General features: G+C 41.4%; 1 protein-coding gene across 2 annotated transcripts in view; it reads right to left on the reverse strand.

The window, feature by feature from the left end:
• Positions 1-21,004, reverse strand: part of LOC132579530 (L-threonine 3-dehydrogenase, mitochondrial-like) — a 47,156-nt gene that overhangs the window by 3,182 nt on the left and 22,970 nt on the right. The window contains exons 1-8 of one of the 2 annotated variants that reach the window (XM_060249972.1): positions 10,551-10,580; positions 8,988-9,190; positions 8,070-8,112; positions 6,648-6,718; positions 3,442-3,591; positions 3,165-3,337; positions 1,634-1,724; positions 508-777 (exon numbers count right to left, since the gene is read on the reverse strand). In XM_060249972.1, coding sequence (XP_060105955.1) covers positions 508-777; positions 1,634-1,724; positions 3,165-3,337; positions 3,442-3,591; positions 6,648-6,718; positions 8,070-8,112; positions 8,988-9,171 — 982 coding nt within the window. In that variant the 5' untranslated portion in view covers positions 9,172-9,190; positions 10,551-10,580. Of the gene's footprint in view, positions 1-507; positions 778-1,633; positions 1,725-3,164; positions 3,338-3,441; positions 3,592-6,647; positions 6,719-8,069; positions 8,113-8,987; positions 9,191-10,550; positions 10,581-21,004 lie in introns of those variants that run through there. The other variant, XM_060249980.1, reaches the window with a different exon arrangement.

Raw genomic sequence — 21,004 nt, forward strand, 5'->3', positions numbered from 1 at the left:
AGAGTTGATATCCTGTCCCAACACTGATGTGGACCTGATCCCCTGGCTACCTTTTTATCAACTTTAAAATAAGCACTAGGAGATCCAGTCCCAAATTCCAACAGAACATTTCTTATACCATATTCTCAATACTGGCCCTCTCTTCTATGAGCAACGCAGCAGAAGCTCCATTGCTCAATTATGAACAGAGGAACTCGCTTTATATGTCAGATTATTGGCCCATACATAGTCTGGTCTGCTGTGACTAGTAGTGTCTCATTAGATTCTGTAGGTCTTTCCAGCCCTGTTTCACCTTCTCTTGCCAACTTCTCACCCTCTGCTTGCCAACTTTCATCACTCAGTGTGTAAGAAATGGTCAATCACATATTGGCTCAAGGCCCTGCCTCTGAACAGTTAATATTAAAGGAGGCAAGAGCAGATCATAAACATGTACCAACAGGAGGTTCTCTATCTCCTGCACTCAAGATACTTCAATAGATAGCCACAAGATAATAGACAAGGACTAACCAATGGCTTGTCTGACTGCATCCACGTTGTAGGTAACTTCAAGTTCTGGAATATGCTTCTGGACTTCCTGAACCAGTTCCTCAGGAGTAAAACTCATGGCTCCAATATTATATGTCCTCATGCTCAGTGACTCAGCAGGTGCCTCCATGATCTCCAAGGTAGCTCTCAGGCAGTCGTTGATGTACATCATTGGAAGGCGAGTGTCTGGTTTTAGGTTGCACTGGAACTTGCCAGTCTTTATAGCATCGTGGAAGATTTGGACTGCATAGTCTGGAGGAATGAAAGTTTCAACATGACTGCAATGCCCTGTCCCTTAGTGTCAACTACAAGCACAATGTTCCTGCATGTACCAAACACATCGCTTCACTAGTTTGGTTTCCTATTACTTGTTTGGTCTCGCTTAAGGAACTGGATGCATTTAGCTTGATAAAGGAAAGGTCCCGAGTTGGAAAAGGCTGTTTGCAGAATGGAGTTGTTCCACATGGCTGTGGCCAAGACAAGAAAGGGGGTGGGGGGCTCATATCATAGGAAATTGTTCAGAAAACTGTTGTGTGAACACTCTGCCAGTGTGAATGCCTGTGTGTGAAACGCCAAAATAACTACACAGAAAATAGTTGCCATATCAAAACAGCCCTTGTCAAATCAACTGTATGTGTGCTGGCTGAGATGAGTGTTTTGAGTTTCCTTGCCATCTTAGGATAGACAAAGGCCAGATTTTAACTTAACCAAAGCCATCAACTTTAGCTCTATTTTAGGCCCTCTTCTATGCAAGACAAAGACCCGTTCAATTCTTTCCTTCCCAGTGCAACAACAGAAGTACTAATAGAACATTTTTCTTGTGGCCCCTCAGCTGTTCACTTTCAGTTGCCTTGCTTATGGTTTACACACAGGAGCAAGCAGCACAAGGGGAAGGAAGCAGTAAACAGAAGCAGTGGACAGTGCTCCCACCCTTGAGTGAGCGATTTCTATTTCTTCCACCTTCCTCTGCCTTGGATGAAGGCCTTAGAATTATCAACGAGCAAATCCCTCTGGCAATCATAACATGCAGCCTGTTTTCCCCATCAGGATGTATCTGAAAACTAATCACATACTGACCAGATACATAACAATTTGTTTGCTCTCTTACCAGTTGTTCCACCACCAGGCTGGGAATCAGCTGAGATAATGCCAGGATATCTCAGGCACCGGAAGTCCAGCCCATACCTGTAATAGTAATACTGAAAAGAACAACGCAACATGCAGTCAATAGGAGTACCTGAGAAGTACTCTAGCTAACTTGGATAAAATATTACAGCATGAGTCCAAAGCATCATAAACAGAATGGACTTCTCTCCCACGGTAAGCCACCTGAACTCTCCTAAATGTTGTCCCTAGAAGTCAGAGGTCCCCCAGATACAGTGCTGAGTCCAACATATAGATATGGAGGAGGAAGTAAGAATTGGCAAAAATTGCCCTGCCCTCCTTGGCCTGTGGAAATGCACTTCCACAGCTATAAAACAATTTTGACACCAATTCTATGTCAAACAAACCTTACAGAACCTGGGCAGACTGAACTTATTCCATATTGAAACAAATATTTTGAAACAGTTGACTGCAGACTATTTTTAAGTGAAAGAGGAGCAATAAAATACTGTAAGGTGAACTAGGAGCAACAATACAAATTGCACTGGAGGAACAAGTTCCACAGTAGATGATCATTTGCCAATGTTTACAATGTATTCTTACTGTCTAATTTTTGATGTTACAGGATATATAGCATAAAAACCCTGAAGGCATCAGACTAGAAGGGGGGAAACCAGCAAGAAATAATGGGTGCATTCAAATATTGTCAAATAGAATCCACAAAATGCAAAAAGCCATATGTTACCAAGGCTTAAGTAACCAAGAAAAGTCTTTAGCAAATGCTTAGAAGTCAACTGAACAACTGCCTAGGTACCTAGGAAGGACATTCAACAATCTGGGCTCTGCAATTGCAAATGCCCAATCTCTGTTATCCATATACCTCAGTTCTGAAGTGGCAGATGATCTTAAAACATGGGCAAGCTCATTTGGGAACAGTCGCCAGTTTACCCCAGGTCCCTGACATTTAGGAACTCTAAAGGTCAAAGTCAACAATTTCAGCATGCCATTTGAACTAGAAGACAATGAAACTCAGCGTTGTCAAGATGATAGCAATGATGCAGTTAATTAGGTCACTATATATTAAAACATGTAACATGTCCAAATGTTTTCCGTGGGCAGTCTCATATAAAATGTATTGCTGTAGTTTAACTTGGCCACTATGAACAGGGCAGTCCAAAGCAAAATTACACCTCTCCAATGGACTAAGAAGGATGTATATTTGCTTTAGGATTACACTGTAAAACATGGATAATGGTGGCAAGATTAAGCTATTTCAGTTAAGGCTGTAGCTGGTGAACCAACTCAGATCAGTGAAAAGACAGCACTAAGCTGCAAATCTGATCCCTCAGGAGAATGTACAGGAAAGACATATCCCATACAGATCTTCTCTCCTTCCAATGGTATCTCCATCTTGTCTAGACTGAGTTTCAGGTTACTGATCCCTTCTAAAATTTATACTAAACCACACTCATGGTGAAGCTTCTTCACATGTTGAAGCAACAAAACAACCACACAGATTGAAGAGGAATACTTACTTCTCCCATGAGTTCAGCATGAACTTTGGAGACACCATAGATTGTCCTTGGTCTTTGGATGCAGAGATCAGGGGTTGGGTTTCTAGGGGAGGTGGGTCCAAATGCTCCAATTGTGCTGGGTACAAAGAGTCGTAAGTTGTGTTCAGCAGCAATGTCAAGAATGTTGTGCAATCCTGGGAATGGCAAACAGAGATATCAGCCTCTATACCAGTCTTAGGCTCCCTTGGGCAACATGAACAGTTAGTCAAACAACAGTAAGCCAGCTGACACTACCCACCATTGATATTTACAGATCTTGCCAAAGGGACATTGGCTTCTCCAACAGCACTGAGCAAAGCACTATAATGAAACAGCCACGTAATCCGGTTGTTCACTACTATCTCACGCAGGTTCTTGTAGTCCAGAATGTCCGAGTAGATAAAAGGACCTGAAAAAAAGAGGTGAAGATGAGTTAGGAGAAAGGGCATGGAATAGCTTGCAAGGGATAATATGTTGATTGAACCAGCATCTCAGCAATTACCACTGCTGTTCTTGGAAGAATTATTTACTAGCATATTTGTAGCAGAAGTTTACATCTTTCCACACAATTATAAAATTGTAAATAATTCAGAAACTGCACCAAGCACTTTGTGTGTATATTTTTGTGACATTTTTCACAATTGGCTTTCACAATGGTACCCACAATACACCTAAAATAGTCTACTTTGAAGATGGGTTGGGACACATTTCTGGCACCAGTTTCAGCTTTTCTAGTTAAAAATGCTAAGAAAACTGATTTCACTGAAGATCATAGCAGAATAGAAAAATGAATGCATGTACAGTGAACAATGATAACTGCACAGTAAAGGTGCCTCCAGCTAACTAAAATGCTCATTAATGGTACACAGCCTGAAAGTACTAGGCAGCCCATGATGCCAAACTATTTCATGGCAGCATTTTGGTTCTTGGAGCACCACATGCCTGAAGGATCTCAAAGAATTCTCTTTTCCTCTTGATTTTGACTTACTTCTGAACTGACAAAGTGGAATATTTGAGCCATATGATGTTGGGCATGTAAGAAAACATCTGTGAGGGAACATTCCATGCAGCTGGTATTTCATTTATGTCAGACCACACATACACAAACAAGAGATCTGTGGCTTGACTGGGCACTGTGTTGGAATTGTGTAGGGAATGCACTGGCAGAGGGACTCATTTTTAAATGTAAGAAATTTGCACAAATCTGGCTTCACATTTCCAATATCATGATTACAAGAGTCAAGAGTCTGAGATGCAATGATTCACTCCCTGATATAGGCAGAGCCAAAAAACAACTTTTAAAGGAAATATGACCAGATCGCCGTTTCTCTGCAGAAACAAACGTTCATATACATATTACTGGCTTGGATCTAGTCAGTTGTTTTTCTCAGTCTTGGTCAATTCCCCTTTTTATTGCAGCCTCTGAAGAAGAGCATTCTTTTGTTGGAGGTTTAAGATGAGCAAAACCTTCATTCTGAGTTTTAAAAGTTTTTTCCTCCTCTCTGGGCAGAGAACAGGCAGGAACCAGGGAAGTCGATGTAATTGCTTTCCAGACTTATCTCAGCCCACCTTCATACAAATGCTAATAGGTCTAGCTAGAGACAACTGGATAGGCCAGTTCCCTCCCCCAAGCAGGGAACAGAGACGTTGAGGAATTAATAAAAGACTTCAGGAAGAAATTTCTGGAGATGTCAGGTCTGACCTTGTCAGTGGGTGGGGGAAAGAGAGGTGATAAAACTCAGACAAGCAAGGATGAAGAACTTTTGTGTGTGGAGTCCATCAGCACAGATGGAACTCTTAACTAAGATCTGGAGGGGGCAGCCATTAATCATAAGCTGACATGGAGAGCTGGAGGAAACTTCAAGGTACTGGAAAACTGTGGCAAGTCCTTAAAGAGATGGGAGTACCAGACCACCTCACATGTTTTCTGAGAAACCTGTATAAGGGTCAAGAAGCAACTGTCAGAACAGGATATGGAACAACTGATTGGTTTAGAATAGGAAAAGAAGTTCAACAATTATGCATATTGTCACCCTGCTTATTTAATTTATATTCAGAGTACATAATGCGGAATGCTGGCCTGGATGAAGCACAAGCTGGAATTAAAGTTGCCGGGAAAAACATCAACAGCCTCAGATATGCAGATGACACCACTCTAATGGCAGAAAATGAGGAGGACCTAAAGAACCTCTTGTTGAAGGTGAAAGAGAAGAGCACAAAAATAGGCTTGAAATTCAACATCAAAAAAACTAAGATCATGGCATCTGGCCCATCACACCTTGGCAAATAGAAGGGGAAGATATGGAAGTAGGGAGAGACTTCACATTTCTGGGATCCAAGATCACTGCAGATGCTGACTGTAGCCATGAAATTAAAAGACGTTTGCTCCTTGGAAGGACAGCTATGGCAAACCTGGGCAGTATAATAAAAAGCAGAGACATCAGCCTGCCAACAAAAGTCCGTATAGTCAAAGCGATGGTTTTCCCAGTAGCAATGTATGGCTGTGAGAGCTGGACCATAAGGCCGAGCGCAGAAGAATAGATGCTTTTGAGCTGTGGTGCTGGAGAAGAATCTTGAGAGTCCCCTGGACTGCAAGAAGATCAAATCAGTCAGTCCTCAGGGAAATCAACTCAGACTGTTCCCTGGAAAGTCAGATGCTGAAGCTCAAATACTTTGGCCACCAAATGAGAAGGAAGCACTCCCTGGAGAAGATCCTGATGCTGGGAAAGACAGAAGGCAAAAGAAGAAGGGAACGGCAAAAGATGAGATGGCTGGACAGCGCTACTGATGTAACAAACACGAATTTGAGCAGACTTCAGAGGATGGTGGAAGACAGGTGGGCCTGGAGTGATTTTGTCCATGGGGTCACAAAGATTCGGACTCAACTGTGCGACTGAACAACAACAACAACAACACACACCTCCAGTGACCCTTGCTCTAAGCCCAGAAGATGGCAAAAAAACCCCCTCCAGGATCCCTGGCCAAACTGGCCTGGAGAAAAATTGCTGCCTGACCCCAAAGTGGAGATCAGCATTTCCCTGGGCATGTAAGAAAGGGCTATGAGAACTAAACACCGATGCAACCCTTCCTGCCCTCCCTCTCATGAAGCTGCCTTATCCTGAGCCAGACCTTTAGCCTATTCAAGCTAAGTCTTGTCTACTCTGACTGGCACTGGTCTCCAGGGTGCTGGGCAAAAGTTATTCACATCATGCACAACCTGATCTTTTAACTGGAGATGCCAGGGATTAAACCTGGGACCTTCTCATGCAAAACTGATGCTCTATCATTCCATGACTCCAGCCATGTAATCCACTTAAAGATGACCTCGCCTAAAGAATCCACTTAAAGATGATTATGAGGGATACTATCATGGCTACGTCGCAAAGAGAACTCGCTCTTTCAGGAAGAAAGCCATATTTGCTGGACTGTAAAGAAAATGTGTCTGCTTATAATGCGGCCACTTACCACTATAGAAGACATTATCAGGTGGCTTTCTAATATCTGACAGGATCACATTGTTCTTCCCAAAGTGTTTTCTAAAGAAGACAATACCATTAGTCTCAGGACACTTCTCAAAGCATTCATTCCAATTAGAAAAGTCTTTTTCAGAAGACACTCCAAAATATGGAAGTTTCTGTAACATCTCTCAACAGAAGATATGAGCTACTTAAGTATAGTTCAATCTACAAATTCCTGTTATCAACCCAGATCAGTCTACTAAGCCTGCAGAGTTGGCTTTCCAGGCCAGCCATCCAAGTAGTTGCTTGGGGTGGTATATGAGGAAGGCACCAATGCTCTAGGGATCCAGCTTGCTCCCCGTTATTGGTGGCAGAGGAAACATTGGTGTAGGTTTCTGGGCCTCCATCACCACAACCATTTGGGTTGACAATATACCTTGAAATGGCCATGTAAGCATGGTCAGTTTTGGAGACTACCCTTTTGTTGCCAGTTTAGGAATACATAAAACAATAAGGGTACGATTCGCCTGCATTTGTAACATAAGAACATATAAGAACATAAGAGAAGCCATGTTGGATCAGGCCAATGGCCCATCTAGTCCAACACAGTGGCCAAAAAAAAAATATATATATATACACACACACACTGTGGCTAATAGCCACTGATGGACCTCTGCTCCATATTTTTATCTAACCCCCTATTGAAGCTGTCTATGCTTGTAGCCGCCACCACCTCCTGTGGCAGTGAATTCCACATGTTAATCACCCTTTGGGTGAAGAAGTACTTTTTTTTATCTGTTTTAACCTGACTGCTCAGCAATTTCATTGAATGCCCACAAGTTCTTGTATTGTGAGAAAGGGAGAAAAGTACTTCTTTCTCTACTTTCTCCATCCCATGCATAATATTGTAAACCTCTATCATGTCACCCCGTAGTCGACATTTCTCCAAGCTAAAGAGCCCCAAGAGTTTTAACCTTTCTTCAATGTGTTCCAACCCTTTAATCATTCTAGTTGCCCTTTTCTGGACTTTTTCCAATGCTATAATATCGTTTTTGAGGTGCGGTGACCAGAACATAAAAAACTGATTTGAAGGTTAACAGAAATCTTGTCCTAAAACACATATTTTGCTATAAATCAAGAGCCTACACAGAAACTTGTTTAAAAATTTATCCTATGTAATTGATCTAAGAAACAATTGTCGTTTTTGGTAGTGGAAATAACTACAGAAGTTGTAAAATTTTTAGAAGATATTCTGAAAATTAGATCTAATAATATTCTGTTATAAAATTTGTTTTCTTTTTAACCATATGTATTTAACTTTCATATATATATGACCAGACTTGTATATTGATTTCAAATGTTATTCTATGTTTTTTATTATGCCAGTAAAGGTACTATCTGTCAGAAGAATCAAGAAGTTACAACTTACCTCAAGAGTTTAGCAAGTCCTACTCCAAGCTGGCCTAGTCCCCCTAAACGTCAAGAACGAGAGGAGGTAAATCAAAATAAATTAATTCAGTGCTTGCCAAACCCTAAGGCTGGGGGTGCGGGGGAGGCAGTTATGTTGCACAAATAATTACTGGAGAAAGATCTGTATATTTCTGCTGGGACTATATTTGTATGGACAAACAGACTAGAAGTTAAGAATACTTCAGTGTGTAGCTATTGTCTTGAAGCCCTTTTTGAGTTGTTTCTACAACCAGGATCAAACTTAGCATGGTTCAAATGTCAGCATTTGCTCTTAAGGAAACACAATGAACATCAAAATGTCTGCTGCTGTTCCAGTTGTGACCCACCACTTGCAATGGCCATTTTTAATGATCAGATCAGGAATTTTATTTATACTACCACCATGTGGTAGGACAGAGTGCTAATGAGCAGCAAAACAATTAGTACCCTATTTTATGGGAATTGCTTTATAGCCCAATCTAGCATATTGGCTCAAAGAGTACACATTTCTAGTAGTTCTATTCCTACAGCTGAAAACTGCAACACATACGTATAATCTAGGACTGAAAATCAATCAAATGTTATAGTACCCATTTAGCATTGCATATTGATGGGAGACTAGGCCTACATTTAGAAAGAAGAATACAAGAGCTACCTACTTAACAAGATGCTTGGAGCGACATTCCTTGTTTAGTTCTGCTCTCTACTTTTGCTATCCTTGTCTAGGCTATGCATATGGCCTACCTTGTGCAAAAGGAGGTGGCCTATGAGATCATCATCGCTTCCCTAATCATACATTTTCATACAAACCAATGAAGGTGGCTTGATATGATTAGCAATAAGGGAATTCGAATACTTCAGAGAAAAACAGTCTGCAACAGTAGTAAAGTATACTGACCTGTAATTAATACTCTGGGATGATCTGTTTCTGAGAAAGATACAGAATGAAAACTGGCATCTGAGGTTACCTGCCGGGGTGAGAAACCATGACACCGAACCGGCACGACAGCAACCTGACAGCCACAGCCTGGTCTCTGCAAAACCTGTCTGACCGCTCGGCTTAGGCTCCTAATGACTGGCATTGTACCCACTTCAATTGCCCTGAAAGAAAGCAGAAAGTTACAGTCACTTAATAAGCCATTTCAACAACTGCCAAACTTTACTGTATGGTAACATTTACATTAAGTTACTGTTTTGGGAAACCCAGGCTTCTCTGAATTACCAATATGCTTTATAAACTAAAATGGACAACCTCTGCATACAACTGCCTGATTGGGATATGCCAGAATTAACACAAAAGCCAGCAGTGGATATTCCTATGGAAAATTCTGACTCAGTAATGTTATTTGCTTAAGGATTTCCCTGCTGACAACCATTTGTATAGAGTGAGTATAGAGCTAGTATTCAGTTGTATACTGGACTGCATTCACTTGCCATAAACCAAAGCCATTTTGCAACTCTGCCAATTGTTCCCCTAGCTCCTGCAAACAAAGGGGAAACTATAGAGCCTGCCCAAAACAGTAGGTGGAAAATCCCAATCACATACTTTTTGTTGACAAACAAGAGACACAAGCCGTCAGTCACCCTCCTGCACAAGGATCATGGAAACAAACAGGTGCTATGTTAGAGAGGTAGAAGCTATGCATCATCTCACACCACCTTTTTTCTGAACTGGTGCAATTAACTTGATTGACAGAAAGTGTTGCACAACTTTGCAGGAACCAAAGGGAAAAAAAGGTTGATAGTTAAGTTGTGTCAAACACTAAAGTTATCTGAGAACAGGCACAAAACACATTAAAAATATGCAGCACCTTTCAAAGTTGCATTTCTAATCAGAAATATTTTTAATGGTTACTAATGAAGTGTTTGGAAAGGCACAATGCTCCATTCTTTCCCATATCTGTTGGAATATGTATCAGAGTTACTAGTTTTCAGAGCCAACCAGAACAAGCAAGATTACACCTGTTGGCTGTAAATCTGATGCACGGGTGAAGAGTTCAGACTGCTGATCCCAAGCACTGCTGAAGTAATAGCAACTTTCCCCAGAGCCATGGAATTAAGACATGTAGGAATACCATCACCATAGCTCTGATACAATCCTTCTGTAGGTGCTTCCAAACTAGAATGCTGGTTAGCTAAAACAGTAACTGACAGAAAGGGCTCAAATCTGATCAAATATAAAATTTTCATATAGATCACTGATAAGATAAGCAATCAGCCCTAGCAGGGAAAAATATCCTCAGTTATTACGATTCTGCTAAAGCTGCAACCCGGCCATTCCACCTTTAGTATCTGGTTTCCTTGAGAAGAAACTAAAATTACAGACAATTTATTTACTTAAAATAATAATGCATTTTATTATCTTCTTTTAAAAAGGCTTGCATTCTTCCCCACACCCCTTCCAGAGTAGTAATATGAGTCAGCGGGACCAAGCACTTCTCACTTTTCCTGTTCAGCTTACCTCCTTTCCTGCCAGTGGTTTTGCAAAGCAAAAGGGAAGATAGATGAGCAAGAGGGGTATTTATAGGGCACAGCCTCTCTGCTAAGCCAATCAGAAGTCTGGAGAAAGTGGGAGTTGTCCACTAGGTTATGTGCACACACATGATATCAGCACAAGGCAGACACATAGCAGCCCGGATTGTTTGATTTAAAATAACGTCACCGCACCACAGGCAGAGAATTCTGTTGATAGCATGTAGCATACTGTTTTCTAATAGAGTCATAACTACATGATGGCCTCAGGGAACAGGAGGGTCAATCAACCCTTACTGATTGGCTGCTACTCTGTGGCTACTGCAGCAGCAGCAAAAGATAATGATGCTTCTGAACTATAAACTGGGGCTGGACTCAACCAAATGAAAGAGACCAAAAGCCCCCAGAGTCACCTGTTGCAACAGGACTATCCTTCTGGTGCATATGTGTACAGATTGACCCACACAATCTACACAACAGACATATCTTGACTGAATAAGCTATACCATCATACAGTCCAAAAATGCATGTAACAAGTTAGAAAAGGTTATCCTAGGTTGCTAGGCAGTCAGCCCTTGAGAAAAGTTCTTTTTGTAGCACCCAGCCGAAATCTAGCAAGTGTGAACACCACACAACTCAGTCTCTCCACTGAGCACAGCTCTGCCCTTTCCACAGCACCACCTATGCTAGAAAGTTGGGTGTGTATGTGCTAGGTTGGGAGAGAATGAAAGAGTCCTTGGGGGGGGGGAGAAAACCTCCCAAGTTCTCTGTCCCCTCCCACAGATTTTCACTTTCCTGTCTATGTCTGATGCTCATGCTACAGGGCTGGGTCAAGGGACAGTTCCCCTCGACACTGTTCTTCTGCTCATGGTCGCAAGACAAAGAAGAAGCCCTTCCCAGCAGCAGCAACCCCAACTGAGAATCACAGCACATGATAGTGGCAGTGGCCAGGAGATTAGGGTCATTCCTGCCCTACAGTTCTTTCTATTTGCTTTCCGAATAGCATTTTGCCAGATTGAACTATGCTCCTCAGTTAATTTCCTAAGCAATGCTTGGGTTTGGGTATGCCTCCATCACATCCTTGGATACTCAAACTCCCTTATTTTCTTTCAGAAAATCATAGCTTGTGGTTATATATGACCCAGGCAAACAGAGGTTTTCCCAGAAACAGAACTGCAACTCAGTTCAATCATTGTTCACAACTGGACTGTGGTTTTGAGAAAGGCAATGGAACCGTATGTTCTAGTTCTGATTAACATTACATCTGAACTGACTCATGATCATATGGATGGGCTAGAAATATACTTCCGTTTCTTAGAAGACAGCATCACTTTTAGGCATTCAAGATTCTGTCTGGGCACAGCTGGGTTCACTTCTATGACACTTTGAATACTCTTTAGGTAGCTGGGATTTAAAAAATAATTATAGTTATTAATATAGTGCTGGCTATTACTTTTAAAGCTCTCCTCAATTTAGGGAGCTTGTACTTGTCAAAAACACATCTCCCAGTATATTGCCTCATGCTCATTAATTTCTTAGAAAGCCTTCTCGTGATGCCCTCTCTTTAGATTGTTTGTGTAGCAACAAGCTATAGCTTTGTCGGGGCGGGGATATAGTTCTAGGCCTCTGGAATGGCCTACCAAAGGGGGTGTATATGGCAACTTCACTTGCTGCATGTAGGAAGGCAAAACAGTTTCAATTCAAGGGCAACTGAATAGAAGGGATAGAACAAAGCAGGAGTCAAGTTCACCTTTAAGACCAACAAAGTTTTATTCAGAATGTAAGCTTTTGTGTGAAAGTTGCTACTTGACTCCTGCTTTGCTCTACTGCTTCAAACCAACATGGCTGCCCACCTGGATCTATCTGAATAGAAGAGAAACTGTTTTGGCAGATCTGGCTACATTCATAATCTTGCTAACGGAGTGTTGTGTTGTCTTTTGGTTCCTTGCAATTTCTTGTTGCTGTTAGATGCCTTGGGCCCACAAAGATAAATTGGGTTATAAATACTTAAAATAAATAAAATATTTAAAATTTACCATCGAAGTCACAAAAGTATCATGTCTGGCAGAACTGTGATAAAAATATGGTTAAAATAAATCCCATCTTCAACTATAGGTGAATGGGGTCTGAACTTGCTGAGATTGAGAGGGGAAAAGATCTTGAGGTCATAATAGATAGCTCAATGAAGTATCAACCCACTGTGTTGCAGTGGTGAAAAAGGCAAACTGTATATTATAGATTATTATGAAAAGAGGCTGAGAATAAAGAAGCAGATATTGTAATGCCCCTATATTGATCTATGATGTGGCCTCATTTGGAATAATGTGTAAAATTCTGGTCATTGTATTCAAAAAGGACATTGCAAATCTGGAAAAAGTACAGAGGGGGGCAACCAATATGATTAGGGGGTTGGAGCATCTTCCCTATGAGGAAAGACTGAAGAGTCTGGGACTTTTCCATTTAGACAAGAGATGAAGGGGGAGGGGCATGGTAGATGTTTTGAAAATTTATGCATGGGGTGGAGAGTACAGATAGGCATGAACTAAGCAGGGGAGGGACGGTGGCTCAGTGGTAGAGCATCTGCTTGGGAAGCAGAAGGTCCCAGGTTCAATCCCTGGCATCTCCAAAAAGGGTCCAGGCAAGTAGGCGTGAAAATCCTCAGCTTGAGACCCTGGAGAGCCGCTGCTAGTCTGAGAAGACAATACTGACTTTGATGGACCCAGGGTCTGATTCAGTAGAAGGCAGCCTCATATGTTTGTTTTAACTGGGAAAATGTGGTTCAGCATGTGAGTCATGGCTGAACCACAAACCAAACCAGGATGTTTGTGAACCTAATTGGATCATGGCCCTGTAAACCCCACTAAAAGGGACTGCAGTTCCAGCTCTAACTTGAATAGGTCAGGCAAACTCAATCTCATCAGATTTCAGAAACTAAGCAGGGTGATATTTGGCTAGTATTTGGATGGGCAACCTCCAAGGAATACTAGGGTTGTGAGAAGATGATGATACTGGATTTATACCCCACCTTTCACTCTGAATCTCAGAGCAGCTTACCACCTCATCTACCTTCCACCCCCACAACAGACACCCTGTGAGGTAGGTGGGGCTGTGAGAGCTGTGGCTAATCCAAGGCCATTCCAGCGGCTGCAAGTGGAGGAGTGGGGAATCAAACCCAGTTCTCCTAGATAAGAGTCCACACACTTAACCACTAAACCAAACTGGCTGAGGCAGAGGCAAGCAATAAAAAGCCACCTCTGAACATCCCTTCAAGCCCCACTATGGATCACCTGAAGCCAAGTCAGCTTGACAAAGAAAAGAAATGGGACTTGCAGAAAACCTGAAAAACAGCTGAACAACAGGGAGCAAGCTGCTCTTTAAAGGGACTGAAGACAGCCTGAAAAACAGCTGTGTTGTGCGGGGAACAGAAAGCAGGGACATGGAGTTCCTTTAAACCCCTGCTTTTTGCTCCATCCAGGAACCACCAGAAACTACTTTAAAAGTTAATGGGAGTTCATGACAGTAGACCTGTCATGAACCACGAATAGGGCAACATTTGTGATGAATTATGCTTCATGGTTCAGTTTGTGCTCATCCCTAGTGAAGAGACTAAACTTTTTCTCCCTCTTCCAAAGTACTAGAACTCGAGGGCATCCAATGAAGTTGATGGGCAGTAAGACACACAAAGGAAACACTACTTTATACAGAGTGATTAAAATGTGGAATTTGCTACCAGAGGATTTAGTGATGGCCACAGGAACAAACACTACTTTATACAGAGTGATTAAAATGTGGAATTTGCTACCAGAGGATTTAGTGATGGCCACAGGAACAAACAACTTTAAAAGGGAATTAGATGGATTCATAGAGGATAAGTTTATCAATGGGAACTTGGCACATTTAGTGCCACAATCAGAGGCATGAAATCTCTGAATCACGGAGCCAGGAGGCAATATAAGGAGAAGGCCTCAACCTCAATGCCCTGTTACTGGTTGTCCAGAGGAACTGGTTTGGCCACTGCATGGGACAGGATGCTGGACTAGAAGGACATTGGTTGTTGCATTCTTATCTTATATTAACTATGTGAAACAGACTAGTAGGAACTTGCTGTGTGTGGAAGAGGGATCTTTTTAAAAAAACAACCCAATATATTCTACACTTCCTAGAACAAAGCACACAGACTATCATCAGCACAGATCTTGGCCAATATAAAGACTACTTTTACGTGAAATACGATTGCAGTTTCCTTTTACTATGGGATACCCCCCCCCCAGGGATTCAAATGAAGAAACAACTACGCTGTCCTAATTTTTTTTAAATGAAAATGAGAGAGCAGACTTTAAATAAGCAAGCAATGAAGAGGCCCTTAATTTTTCAGAAATCCATTCCAAGGCAGTAGAAAACAGAGATCGACAACTATAAAAACAAGATTATATAAACATCCTAGTTGGCAGATAGCTAACAAAGGATATTAGCCTTGGGTGGAACATGACATGATTGCCACAATGACAAAGTAGTTTTAGTACTTGCCGCCCACTTATGAACCAAAAACAGGTTTTAAAACTTTGCAGTCCTTTGACTTTCATCGGTATCAACGGAACTATTTATGGAGAGTTAATGATTCATAAGCGGTAGTAAGAAATGTTGTAGCTTTGGTTCCTTAACAAAAAGTTCTAACACATGCCAATACCACATTAAAATCAAGCCAAGACTAAAACAAGATGGGAACTAAACAGTGTTATAGGCAACTGTTCTTTTGTTAAACTACAGTACAAAATTGGCAGCTAATGTTATCTAAATGAGTGTGGGTCTCCTAGATACTAGTCTGACATTCTAACCACTATACTATATTTCTGAGTCTACTGAGTGGGAGATCTCTCCAAATATTTGAAGGAGATTGCCAAAGGTTGAAGAAGGTCTATGTATCTCTCTTACAAGTTGGCTGAATAGAAAACATTTGGGGATGCAAGGTCTCTCTTGAGGAGCCGATGTGAAGAAGCAGATGGGACAGTGCCTCTTTGCCTTCATTCATAAATATTTATTTATCATATAGCTGAGTTATACATAGGAAGCATATAATAATATAAAAATATGTAACCAAGTTGATACAACGGGTATGCAGACTAATATCTAAATTTTCACTCAATCGCAGCTGGAGAGAGTTCAGGAAGCCCTGCCACATCACCCTGGAAAGTACAATGCTCAGATTCCTGTAACAGATGGAAAATGGTTTGGCAGGCAGCATCACAATCACATTTGGGTTCTGGTACTTTGCACCATTTAAACAACAAGGCTGTACAGCTGCCAAAGCCAGACCATATTCTATTAGTCATCTTCCATACTTTACATGGCAAGCCTCTCAAGTTATGGATATTGGATTATCAGGTTATAGGTATTGGGTGGAACTGACTGCATCCATGTTTACACCATTCATTCCCTAGATCAACATTTTGTGATTACAGGATTTGTGCAGATCTTATTGCTGGGTGTTGGGATCTTAATCAGGATAGGCTCCTGTCAGCCGTGTCTTTGTGGATGGGCAACTCTCTGTTTTCAATTATCTTTCTATATTCATGAAGAAGAGCATTTTCTCTTGGGAGATGCAGGGAAGCAATATGGCAAAACATGGGTAGCCAATGGGTTGGAGTGGGTTTAATACATCCACAGATGCTTCTCATTGTTGTATTGAGTTGGACATCAAGTTTGTGGACGTGGGGTCTGTCAAACCACACTGAAGCATCATATTCCACAGTACTATAACACTAACCCCAAAGCTGAGCATCTAAGTGTTGCAGCAGACACACCCCAAGATGTGCAACATAATTTTTGAAGAATGTTGTTTTGTAGGCGTGTTTCCGCTACTGCATTGATAAGATGGTGTTTATAGCTCCCAGTCCTGTCTAGGATAATGCTAAGGTACTTAGTTATATGGTTGTGTGTAATTTGGGTTCCATTAAGGTAGACATTCAAATCACAGTTGCTAAGATTGTGATTGAGATGGAAACAAGAACATTCTGTTTTTCCTGGTCTTAGGATAAGCCGCCATTTATGGTAGAAGTCAGCAAAAATTTTGATGTCCCTAGTCAGTATTTCTTCAATCCTTTCGATTGATTTATGCCTTACTGCAATCACCATGACATTAGCATTAGCAAACTTTCTGGATAGCATCTCAGGAACATCAAAGATGTAAAAATGTGGGGGGTGGGGGGACAGGAGTAAGGACCAAGCCCTGGGGTAGACTATTATTCAGTTTTTTCTGCTTGCTGATTGACTGACCCAGAATTACCAACATAGCTTAAACACAAGGTTCATTTAGGAATTTTAATGCTGCAGAGAAAAACTATTGCTCCATTCTAAAAGAATTCAAGGCAGTTGTGAACTCCACAGACCTTTTCCACCATTATCTCTATGGGAGGAAGTTTGTAAAGAAACACAGCATTCTTCCCAGAAGAGCTACTTAGTTCTAAGAAGCTTAGGGACAAAGAGCCAAGAAGTTACAGAAGCTGCAAGAGGACTTCCCACATACAAGCAATGCAATGCAATGCAGATGTATTCTCCAAGAAGCATCACTTGAAGAACAACAGAGAACTGGTTTGCAACCAGCAGCAAAATGGAATGGCTGCCCAGGAGAAGGAAACAGGACACATCAAATTTTTGGTTTCCAGAAATGAGATGCTTCCTGATACAGAATACGTTTTATAACCCAGTCCTGCATGTTAATAACAAATACATTTACAAAGCGAGGACCAAGGTATCAATACTGTGTCTGGATACAAAACCAAATTCACACATTTAATCACTATGGGGATTTTTAAAATATCCTCTCAATACAGTTTAATCTTACTTTATCTCTGTCAGTAAACCCAGAACTCAGAAATTATAAATAGTAAGCACATGACAGCTCACTGTGCCAAAAAACTAAAAGAAGTTATGTTTTACCACAGTGAAATTGTTACACACTTTGGAGAGGCCAAAATTCTTGGCCAGGTTAAAAAAAAGGGCCTATTTAGGTAACACAGAGTGTTAAGAATTTGTCTAGGACCCATAAGACTCGCATAGCAAACAAGGTTCTCTGAAGACAGGAAAAGTCCAATACACAGGGCTTTTTTTGAGCAGCAATGCACAGGAATGCAGTTCTGGCTGGATTGGTGTCAGGGAGTGTGGCCTAATATGCAAATAAGTTCCTGCTGGGTTCTTTCTACAAAAAAGTCCTGTGTGGAAAAATGGTGAGATCAGGGGCAGTGTTCCCTCTAATCTGAGTTAATGTGAGGTAGCTCAAAGTTTTTAGCTTCTGGCTCACACATTTTTGTCTTAGCTAAGAATAAATGGCCCCAGAGCAAACTAATTTATGCAATAGCTCACAAACTATAATTTTTGGTCAGGGGGTGTGGCCTAATATGCACATGAGTTCCTACTTGTTTTTTTCTACCCCAAAAAAGCCATGCCAATACAACACTATCTGGCTGACAATGGCAACACAATCAATCTTGTCAGTTTCAGAGAGTAGCTTGTTGATCTGCAGTAGAATAGCTAGATTTGGATTCAGTAGCATCTTTAAGACCCACAAGATTTTGGGGATATAAGCTTTTGAGAGTCAAAACTCCCTTCAAGCTTTGTTTCTCAAAAGCTTACATTCCCAAAATCTTGTTGGCCTCAAAAGGTGCTCTTGGACTTGAAACTACCAGGGTCCCAAAAATGTGAGCACCTGAAGCTGCCCTTTTGCCAAATTAGATCATTGGAATGTTAACGCCACTCTTGTCTACTCTAACTGGCAGAAATTCTCCAGGGTCTTGAGCAGAGGTCTTTCACATCATCAGCTACCCGATCCTTTTAACAGTGGTTGCCAGGGTTTGAATCTGGTACTATCTGCATGCAAAGCAGATGTTCTACTTATTAAGTCATGGTTCCTTCCCTAGGTAAAATGGTAACCAATATATCTTGATCATTATGGATGCAAAGGGATCAAGTCTTATTAACTGAAACAGGAAGTTACAACTGGAACAAAGGTGTTAGGTGATGATAAAAAATACAGGCTAACCCTGGCCTTTCTGATATGGACAGCAATACAGGGATCTTTAGTTGGATCCGGGGACTACAGTTATCAGGGCTTTTTTTGAGCAGGAACACACAGGAATGCAGTTACAGCTGTCTCGGGGCATATGCAAATGAGTTCCTGTTGGGCTTTTCCCACAAAAAGCCCTGTGTGAAACAATGGTGATGCCACGGGGTGTGGCCTAATATGTAAATGAGTTCCTGCTGGGCTTTTTCTGCAGAAAAAGCCCCGACAGTTATGTCTGCTAGAATTTTAACCCCTACTTTCCCATTTAGAGTGACATACATGACTCAACTCCCATTTCCATCTTCACTATAGCCTAGTGAAACAGATTAGTTTGTGAAAGAGTAACTGGCCCAAGGTCACTCAGAGAACTTCCATGGCAGAAGTCTCCCACATCCTAGTTTGATACTCTGTCTATTACATATCACTAGTAAAGTCAGCTGCTTCCATGCATCAAATGACTGGGGCATCAGGACTGACAGTGCCCAAATAGGACACGTCAAGGCTCCATAACAGTACCAAAGAAAATAGTAATTTGGTAATTTTTAGTATTTTTTCATATTTAGGAGCCCTTCATGATCTGAACCCCAAACTACACTATACTTAGTTGGAGCATAAATCCTGCTCTGCTTAGAAATTTATCCATCTTGTAACTCTTGTAAGATGGAAAGGTCTTGTGCAAGGGTGTAATTCTGTAAAAGGAAGAAGAAATCAAACTGGAAGAGGCCATACATTGTATCAGGAAAAATGAAATGCTGTGCCAAATTCAGCTTTACTTCAAGCACAGGCCCAAAGTTATTCATAAATACCGCTTAAGAATTCAATGGAGGAAAAAAAACCATGAGCTAGTTCCATGGGATTTCAGTAGACCGGAACCTAGGGTAACCTGCTCTTAGAAAGCACAGATCTGGGAACGGGCTAGCTAAGCAGGCCAGTCACCTTTGTTACCCAGTGCTGCTCCATAGGACATGAGAAGCCAATGGGGAAGCAAAATGGTGCCTACCAGCATCACAATGCCATTTCCTGCTGCAAAGCTTTGGGTAAATCTAAACGGGTGACATCACTTCTGATTATGCAGCTGGAAGTAACACACTGCACTGTTAACAAAGGCCATTTGCCCTTGGCTGGCAACGTAGGCTGGGCTCATGTATCCAGGAGCAGAATTGATAGGCAAGAGAGTAGTGTTAACAGAAACTATCCTTTTCATCTATTCCATGAACTTAACATTCCCACCAAGCAATACTCCAATACACAACAAACAAACAGAGATAAACCTACCCCAATCCAACTTTCTACTCTGCCACAAACCCAAGCTAGGAACTAAAAGAACATAGAAAATGAGAGATGCAGGAGACATTGGTCACCTATATACGCAGCAAGTTAAGCATATAAAACATATCCTGGAAATAAATTCATTCATTTTACATAAGGAAAGCACCAATGAAGGCTTTTAGTTTGCTCAATAAATTCATGCCAGAGTTCTCAAAATTTATGCAAAGTAGCAGATCATTCACAAAAGTACAATGGGTTCATATAAAGGGCAGAGAACTCAAAAGGCGCACAGCCACAGCCTCTCCCCTTCTTTCCTCTTGACCCTGAGGCTCTCTTGATGTGCTCATATAAGGGATAAACACCAAGAATCAGAGAGGGTGGGGAGAAAAGAAAGAAGAAAATGCCAAAGGCTCTGAGTATATCAGGCTTCCTCCTCCTTGCCCTCACCAAGCATCTTTACACAGTACAGCAAATTATGTACAGCCTAAATGTACACTTCCTAAATGTTCCATAGAGCTAAATGAAATCTTCAAATAGGAAGGAAACTTGTAAGAATTTGGGAAGCCTATACATATGTTGTGTGTTGCTTTGTCACACTTTTTAAAAAGCTGTGGGCCAGGAGGGAAGACTGGCAACGGAGAACAGCAGAAACCCAGCTGGACAAAAGCCACACTTGAACTATGCTTCTGCAAACTTGCAAAACAAAGCAGTGGTTTTAAATGCAGCTTTTTGGAACTTCATGCATTTCAGCCTCTTGGAACCTTATAATGCACAAATAATTTGAGCATCAGCTGTGGGTGTTTGTGGAGTGTTGTGTATGAGAGAAATACCATGAGGTATCATGAGGCTAGTCAGGAAATCAGCATTTGTTTCCCCACATAATCTGTAAACCCTGAGCACCCTGAGCTCCACGGTGCTCAGGTCAGCAGACATGAGATCATACCATTTTATCTTTTGGAGGTGGAATTAAAGAGTTGCGCAATGCTGTTTCCTCCAGCTAGTTTTCTGGGAAAATTCCACCCCACACACTTACACACTTGCTTTCCCATCTATAAGGAATGTTTCTTGTGGTGGCTGCAGTTGGTTTACAAACCTGTGCCTGGAGCAACTGGATTGCC

Source organism: Heteronotia binoei, chromosome 1 (assembly GCF_032191835.1).
Source record: "Heteronotia binoei isolate CCM8104 ecotype False Entrance Well chromosome 1, APGP_CSIRO_Hbin_v1, whole genome shotgun sequence".
Taxonomy (NCBI): Eukaryota; Metazoa; Chordata; class Lepidosauria; order Squamata; family Gekkonidae; genus Heteronotia; species Heteronotia binoei.